This window comes from Colobus angolensis, unplaced genomic scaffold (assembly GCF_000951035.1).
Source record: "Colobus angolensis palliatus isolate OR3802 unplaced genomic scaffold, Cang.pa_1.0 Scaffold194, whole genome shotgun sequence".
Lineage (NCBI taxonomy): Eukaryota > Metazoa > Chordata > Mammalia > Primates > Cercopithecidae > Colobus > Colobus angolensis.
The window spans coordinates 109,086-118,140 of NW_012115088.1; the positions used below are offsets into that span (position 1 = coordinate 109,086).

Sequence of the window (9,055 nt, forward strand, 5' to 3'; positions counted from 1 at the left end):
AATGTGTGTACACACAGGCTTAAGAGTAATCAACATAGGGAAACATCACACACCAGGGCCTGTCGGGGGGTGGGGGGAAGGGAGGGAGAGCATTAGGAAAAATACCTAATGTACGAGGGGCTTAAAACCTAGATGACGGGTTGACAGGTATAGCAAACCACCATGGCACATGTATACCTATGATACATTCTGCACATGTATCCCAGAACTTAAAATAAAATTTAAAAATAATCAATAATACTTATACCACAAGTATATAATATCCACTCAATTTTAATTATGTTACCTTTTATTATTTTACAATGTATTTCAAAAAATGCTGTTACAGTTGCCTTAACTGCTCTATATGATCTGGAATAAAGAACTCTTAGAATTAGAACACACAAACATCAAGCGGTAATACCTACTTGTCCTGAAACATTACTACCAAAGGGATGTAGTTTTTAAATAAGCAGATGTGTGGCAATGCAAAATAAAATACAAATTTGTTAGAACAGTAAACTTTGCTTTAATGGCTATAGAAAGAAGGTGGTTTTATTTTCTTTTTTCAATACATCTGGTTCTGGCAGCAAGTTATATTATGCATTTAGAGCAATAGGTGCCCTGAAAGTTGTTGTTTTTCTTTTGTTGTTTGTTTGTTTGTTTTTCAGTTTGTGCGTGTCACTTGAATGAGAAACCAAACACATGAAAAAAAAATATCATCCTCAATGCCTCCAGTAACTATCTCTCCAGAAGGTGATAATGTTAGTGAACTCAAGACTCTCACTGATGATGGTATTTTACAATGAAAACACAAGGAAACCCTTTGGGGTCCAATTTTCACATCATATTCTCCAAATAGTAAAATAGCAGCTCTACATGTTGATGAAAAGAAACTTCAATTTCTTCTTGTTTTTAGTCATATCAACATTAATACGTATCTGGATTTATTAATTTCCAAAAAAGAAAATTTTAGTTACCAAATATTTCAGAAATTTAATAAAGCATTACATATATGTAATTAGCACTTATCTACCAAAAAAAGTATTATATATGTATATATTTATTTATCTTACCTTCACTGAAGTTCTTTTTTTCTGGCTGGACATGAGAAACAGGATTAAGTGATCAATGCTGGCTTTATTTCTTCATAAGCTATAATTTGGGTCTTTTTCATTCAACACAACTGCAGCATTTTCATAATAAATTCACAAAAGGCAATACAAAGAAACACCTACTGAATAGAATTCTGTCGAGCAATTCATGTTTTAAAGTTAGACTCTATACCAAAGTGGCATTAGGGTATTATAGGCATTTGATTTTTGTTTTCTTTTTTTCAGTTTGTCAGTTCTTTACTACATTATCTTTTTCTAGCAGGAGATAACGTATAATCACAAAGTAAGGCCTAGAGACTATTTCCAGTTGTTTGCAATATCATGATCAGATTTAACTCTCAAGAGCTGATATAAGCCAAAGTAAAAAGAAGTCAACCAGAACCACATTTGGTCACATTCAAATAGTCTCCAAAAACACTTTGCTAATATACATGTTTCCTTCTTCTTGACTGATTTTGTGTTAATTTTATTAAAATTATAATGAATAAGGCTGCAAAATTTTTGTAGAGTTGTTTTTCTAGGGGACTACTATGTTCAAATGAATGTTTTTAATTTGCAAAATGTCATTAGTAATGTCCTTTCTATAAACATGGTTGGCAAAATAAAAAGGCACAAAAGATGGTAACAAGAAATGTTTTCAGCTTTCAGTGAAGAGTACAAAGCATCTATCCTTCATGAAGAAAAGCACAGTAAAATATTCAGTAATTCATGCACAACTTGAGCTACAAGAAAACTTCTCTTCAGGTAGGTCCTGAGGCTTGAGGAGAAAACGAGTTTTCCTAATCACGTGCTTCATGTAAAATAAAATGTTAAAGCTGCACATACACGTGTGTTTTAACAGTGGACCCATGGTTTTTAAATATGAGGCAATTAAATGAAAGAAAACAAAACCAAAATACTTTCATAACAAAGCAACTCCATTCGTAGCCTCTGTCCTTTTTACCACTCAGTGGGGTAAAATGTCCAATAAAATGTAAAATGCAGCATACGCAATCATGTAATCTAAAAACTTTTCATGATAACTTATTGCAAATTGCACTTGACAGTTCACCACAACAATGGAAAACTGGCCCCTTGTTGGTTCACATAGTCCTTGAGCCCCAAAGTGAAGTCACCAATAAAATGATCTGGATAAAAAGTTTGCAGCTGTGCTCAGCCAGCTAGCTCCACCTTCTGGGTGTGAGCCAACCCGGGACACCGCTTTGTCCTGTTCCTTTGTGGGACTCTCATCCTCAGGCAGGTAGTCAGGTAGCTCTGTGTTCTGTTCTACTTCCACAGGAGTATCTTGGAATGGGACCAACATCTGATACAGAAAATATTAAGAGTTATTACAAAATCAACTTTACTCCTTATTCTAATTACCATGGTTATTCTCAGGGTAAATTTTCCTCTTACATGACAGTAGGCCCAATTGCTGAGCAGCGTCAATACAGAAAGGAGTAAGCAGAGTACAAGTAAGAACTCAGAAGCTGATCTGCTGAAATTCTAGGAGTAAATGAGCAACCTTTCTCTGTGTAATAATGACTAAAGCAAGTGTCTAGCCACTGCAGGCCACTGGATAGCCATGGAACGTCCCATCTATGAGATGGGAACCCAAATGAGCTCAAGGTATATTTGTTTCCCCCATCACAAAGCTAGTGAAGAGAGTAGCAAGAGACAAGGATTTTCACCCTATTTACTTGCCCAGTGGTTACACCTTTATTTTTTGGATTGTCAAAATTAGTTAAGGTTATGAAGAAAGTATTTAAAAATAAATGCAAGGAAGACACATATCCTTTATTTCCATGTAAAAATCAGCAAGAACAGACTCTGATATCTACAAAAGATCTCTTTATATTTCTAAAATAGTTAACTGTTAACCAAGAAACAGCACATCCTTACATACTTGGTACTATTAATTTAGAAATACTGGCAATCTGCTAGCCATAAAAAATAACTGAGAGTGAGTTAGATATAAAGAAAATTAAATACAACTTTTACCTCTTCTCCACTTTCACTTTTCACAACTTGCTGAGCTTTCATAACCTTGGTTGATGCTATTGCTGATGCCAAAGCCTAAGTCAAGATAAAAAGGAACGATTTTGAAACTGAATTGTTTACCTGTAATCTCAAACATATTAAGCCTTTTAAAATACTTACCTCAGCTTTCAAATCTGAACGGATTCGCACCACACACCTTTGAACAGCCATTTGAAAAGTAAAGCTAATAACACCTTTAATTTTTAACAAAGCCTCTTCACATAGATTTCTCCGAGACTGAAAAAGTAAAAGCAAATTATTATGAAAATAGGTAAATAAAAGGTAATAAATCAGCTAAAACCAAGTTATATTTTGGAGGGGGGAAGGCAGCAAATGACCTATTTCAGTTTTACCATCTTATTTCAGGGCACAGAGTCGGGGAGTGCTTAGTCAAATTTTTTAAATTTTACAAGATCAACAGAATAGTAATTCCTAAATTTTTAAAGCTTCAATACTAATATGCAGTTTTAATAATTTTTTTAATCAGAAAGAAGTTAGCCAAGGTTAATTTACATCTTAAATAAAGTAGAACACAATACAGGGGAAAAAATGCCAAAAAGCAGAAAAGCAGAGGTTCTTCTAGCTCACAGGTGGGGAAAACCATAGTCCACCAGCTGTTTTTGTAAATAAAGTTTTATTGGAACACAAGCACACCCATTTGTTTACATATTATCTGAGGCTAGTTTCTTGCTAAGACAGAGTTAGTAGTTATGACAGAGACCATCGTGGTCTACAAAGCCAAAAATATTTACTTTCTGGTCCTATAAAGAAAAGGTTTGGCCAGGCGCAGTGGCTCACACCTGTAATCCCAGCACTTTGGGAGGCTGAGGCGGGTAGATCACGAGGTCAGGAGTTAAAGAAGAGCCTGGCCAATATGGTAAAACCCCGTCTCTACTGAAAATACAAAAATCAGCTGGGCATGGTGACGCGTGCCTGTAGTCCCAGCTGCTCGGGAGGCTGAGGCAGGAGAATCACTTGAACCCGGGAGGTGGAGGTTGCAGTGAGCTGAGATTGTGCCACTGCACTCCAGCCTGGGTGACAGAGCAAGACTCCATCTCAAAAAAAAAAAAAAAAAAAAAAAGAAAAGAAAAGGTTTATGATCCACAATCTCCAGGGATAAATTCTAATAGACTGAAGTTAGAATCAGTGAGCATTCACTGTTTAAGTCCCTATTCATTAAATCACCTGGTATTATAAATATCACTGTATCATTCATTTATGGCATTCTTATGGTTACCATTGCATTCTCAAGGGTTAGACATACCTTGTGTGGTTCTCATTTTCCTAATACTCTTCAAAACACAATATAACATGTACTCTTCAATGCTTCAATGCAGGGTACTACATTATCCTGGCCTTCCACTTCCCCACTGATTATTCCAGCTCTGTCTCACCTTAACTCCAAAGTCCACTGCCCACACTGACTTTCTTTCTGCTTCAACCCTCAGGAGACTATTCTCATCACTTTAGCCATCACTAACATTACTAACTCCAATATGACTTTCTTATTTTCATTTGTCTGTCAGACATACCCACTTGACCATCAAGTGGTCATCTCAATACAAGATCCAAAGTAAAACTGGAAAAAGTAACTGCATTTTCTCCTCATAGTTCCCTCCACCTCTGGCCCACATACCAAATCACACTCTACATTTTCTGATTTCTGTATTGAGAACAGGTTTTCATTTATATTTCTGAGGGGTCAATCTGCAATTGACCCATGTGCCAAGTCTGTAGACTATATCCAGTTTTCAAACTTATTTCCACATCCTTCAGAACAACTGCTCACATCATTGCTCATCTCCCTACTTCTGCATTTCAACCCTACTCAGGGAGGCCTGGGACACGACAGTCTGTGGCACAGCACGGGCCCACAGTGGGCTCATCTAGAGCACTGTGTCTGGACCCTGCTCTGCAGGGGCCTGCATTTGGTGAAGCCCTCTTACAGGATTGGTGCCAAATAGCACCATGTTTATCTCTTCCACATATTCAACACCAGGTAAACTTATAAGTGAAGTAAAGCTCGCACAATATATATAAGTTAGGATATTATTAATCTGATCTCTTATTTCAAATGTGAGTAAAGTGAAAAGTTGAAAAACAACTTGCCTAATTTACCACAGGTAGAGTCTGGTACTAAATGCCAACCACATGCCACAATGAGAAACGAGATTCGTAAGTCTAATTTATCTTTATTTCAACATAAATTAACACACTTTTTTAGCAAGCTTATTGTCTGCCTCCTCCAACTATGCTAGCTCCTGGAAAGGAAAAAGTTTTGCTTTTTGGTCATCACTGTATCCCTGGTATCTAAAATAATGCCTAACATTAGGTGCTCCCTTTTATTGTAAAAATTAGTACATTCTACCATGTGAACTTTTAGATCGGGAAATAAACTTCCAAAATCATCAGACTGATTGGTATTATTTTAAGTCTACAAATTTAGGAAGAACTGACATCCTTACAAACTTTCAGAAACAGGCATTTCATTCCACTTATTCCAGTCTTCTTGTAACACTGAGGACATTTAATTTTTTTTATTAAGTCTCTTATGTTCTTAATAAGAATACCCTTGCTACTATCACACTGATCATTAAGTTTAAAAAACCAAAAACAAAAAAGAAAAAATACCCCTGCACTCTTCCTAGCTGTTTATTTTGCTTGAGAGAGTAAAACTACTTTTCTCCTTTTAAGAAGTGACTGATTTCCATATATTTAATAATGTCACTGGATTTTAAAAATATTTTTAAGAAATTTCAGATCATTCTCCTGGATTTTCTATATTTACAGCAGTATCAATAGCAAATTATCAAATTATTGACTTACTGATATTATACTAAAGTATTTCATTATGTTAAATCATATTTACAATTCCAGGATAAAACTAGATTGTTTTTAGGAAATTATAATATTGTGATTAAAAGTCCAATTCTGGGCCAGGAGCAGTGGCTCATGCTTGTAATCTAGCACTTTGCGAGGCCGAGGCAGGTGGATCACCTGAGGTCAGGAGTTCAAGACCAGCCTGACCAACAAGGCAAAACCCTGTCTCTACTAAAAATACAAAAAACTTAGCCGGGTGTGGTGGCGGGTGCCTGTAACCCCAGCTACTTGGGAGGCTGAGGCACAAGAATCACTTGAACCCAGGGGCTGGAGGCTGCAGTGAGCTGAGATCGTGCCACTTCACTCCAGCCTGGGCAAAAGAGCAAAACTCTATCTGAAAAAAAAAAAAAAAAGTTCAATTCTGAAGTCACACTACCTAGTAGTCCAAAAAATGTTGACTAAGCTAAAGTTACATAGGTGGAGCAGTTATCTGACCATTCTAAACTCAATTCCCCTTCTATTATAACCTAGCATTTTGGGAGGCCAAGGGAGGCAGATCACTTGAGGTCAGGAGTTCAAAACCAGACTGGGCAAGAGAGTGAAACCCCATCTCTATAAAAATACAAAAAAATTGGCGGGCCATGATGGTGGGCGTCTTTAATCCCAGCTACTTGGGAGGTTGAGGCAGGAGAATTGCTTGAACTCGGGAGGCGGAGGTTGCAGTGAGCCAAGATCATGTCACACTGAACTCCAGCCTGGGCGACAGAGTGAGACTCTGTCTCAAAAACAAATAAAGAAAGAAAGAAGATATACATCTCTCTGTGCTGCTTGTCAGAACTGAATGAGAGAATCGATGGAATAAACTTATCACTAGTGCCAGGCTATGTCACCAAAAAAATGTTAACATGATAGTATAGTACTAGAGTTAACTTGCTAATATTTCATTTTGGACTTTGGCAATCATGTTTTCACTATACATTGGCCTATATGTTTGTTTATTTGGTTTCTGCTGTTTCTTTTTTTTGAGAGAGAGTCTCACTATGTTGACTAGGCTGGTCTTGAACTCTTAGGCTCTAGCGATCTTCCTGCCTTAGCCTCCCACATAGCTGAGACTACAGGCATGTGCCACTACACCTGGCTAGCCTATATTTTTGTGTGTGCTTTGCTGGGTTTTATTATTTGATTTGTGCTAGCTTTAAAAAGAAACTATATTATTCTTATTCATTAAAATTAAATATACGGTATTGGAGATATTTTATATATATATATATTTTTTTTTGAGACGGAGTCTCATTCTGTCGCCCGGGCTGGAGTGCAGTGGCCAGACCTCAGCTCACTGCAAGCTCCGCCTCCCGGGTTCACGCCATTCTCCTGCCTCAGCCTCCCGAGTAGCTGGGACTATAGGCGCCCGCCACCTCACCCGGCTAGTTTTTTGTATTTTTTAGTAGAGACGGGGTTTCACCGTGTTAGCCAGGATGGTCTCGATCTCCTGACCTCCTGATCCACCCGTCTCGGCCTCCCAAAGTGCTGGGATTACAGGCTTGAGCCACAGCGCCCGGCCGATATTTTATATATTTTAAGATCTTCTGGTGAATCAATTTATCTTTATCAGAACTTGCTTTCTAGAAATTGTCTTGTGATCCCACTTTCAGTAAGATAGCTGTGGACTGATTTGGCTCTGATAATATGCATATGGAAGGTTTCTTCTCAAGCTCATTTACTAAACCCCAAATCCTGAGCTAAGCACCTAAAACACAACTAGAAAAAGCTGTGGGCCAGGCATGATGGCGCACGCCTGCAATCCCAACACTTTGGGAGGCCAACGCAGGTGGATCACATGGTCAGGAGTTCAAGACCAGCCTGGCCAATATGGTGAAACCACGTCTCTACTAAAAACCCAAAAATTAGATGGGCATGGTGGCGGGCGCCTGTAGTCTCAGCTACTCGGGAGACTGAGGCAGGAGAATCATTTGAACCTGGGGGTCAAAGGTTGCAGTAAGCCGAGATCACGCCACTGCACTCCAGCCTGGGGGACAGAGTGAGACTCTGTCTCAAAAAAAAAAAAAAAAAAAAAAAAAAAAAATTTAAAAACCAGTGACACTAGAAAACATGCTTCTATCTGGGCTTGAAGTTTTATTTATGGCACGATTTGTAGCTACAAATTCAATGTCTTTAGTAGATATACAATTAATCGGGTCATCTGTTTCTTCTTGAGGGAGCTTCGGTCATCTGTGTCTTTCACGAAACCTGTTTCATCTACATTATGAAATTTATTGGCATAAAGGTACTTAAAATATTCACTTATCCTTTTTTTTTTTTTTTTTTGACATGGAGTCTTGCTGTCGCCCAGGCTGGAGGGCATGATCTCCACTCACTGCAACCTCTGCCTCCTGGGTTCAAGCGATTCTCCTGCCTCAGCCTCCCATGTAGCTGGGATTACAGGCCTGCACCATGACACCTGGCTAATTTTTGTATTTTTATTAGAGATGGGGTTTCATCATGTTGGCCAGGCTGGTCTCAAACTCCTGACCTCAAGTGATCCGCCTGCCTCAGCCTCCCAAAGTGCTGGCATTACAGAGGCGTGAGCCACCGTGCCCGGCCCCTCACTTATCCTTTTGATGTTTATAGGATCTATAGTGGTATCCTCTCTCATTTCTGATATTGATAATTTATGACTTTTTTACTCTTGATCTGTTTGACTAGAGGCTTACCAATTTTAACAATCATGTCAAACACCAGCTTTTGATTTCATTGGTTTTTCTCTACTGTTTTTCATTTCCCGGATCTTTCTTGTTTCTTCTCTTCTGCTTGTTGTGGCTTTAATTTGCTCTCTTTTTCTAGTTTCTTTTTTTTTTCTGAGACAGGGTTTTTGTTGCCTACACAGGAGTGTGTAGTGACACAATCATAGACCACCATAACCTTGCACTCTTGAGATCCAGTGATTCCCTTCAGCTTCTTCTATTTTTTTGAGATAGAAGCTTAAGTCACTGACTTGATACCCTTTCTTTTTTGTATATAAACAGCTATGCATCTGGAGTTAATGAATTTCCACTTTAAACATTGTTTACTTCCAACAAATTTCAGCTACACTTTCATGTATATATCACTTTCATTTTTATTAC

At 38.1% G+C, this 9,055-nt stretch overlaps 1 protein-coding gene across 1 annotated transcript in view; it reads right to left on the reverse strand.

The window, feature by feature from the left end:
* Positions 1-257: 257 nt before the first annotated feature.
* The window catches only part of ARMC1 (armadillo repeat containing 1), a 53,510-nt gene continuing 44,712 nt past the window's right edge, over positions 258-9,055 (reverse strand). The window contains exons 5-7 of the mRNA XM_011940946.1: positions 3,234-3,350; positions 3,075-3,149; positions 258-2,397 (exon numbers count right to left, since the gene is read on the reverse strand). Coding sequence (XP_011796336.1) covers positions 2,206-2,397; positions 3,075-3,149; positions 3,234-3,350 — 384 coding nt within the window. The 3' untranslated portion in view covers positions 258-2,205. The remainder of the gene's footprint in view (positions 2,398-3,074; positions 3,150-3,233; positions 3,351-9,055) is intronic.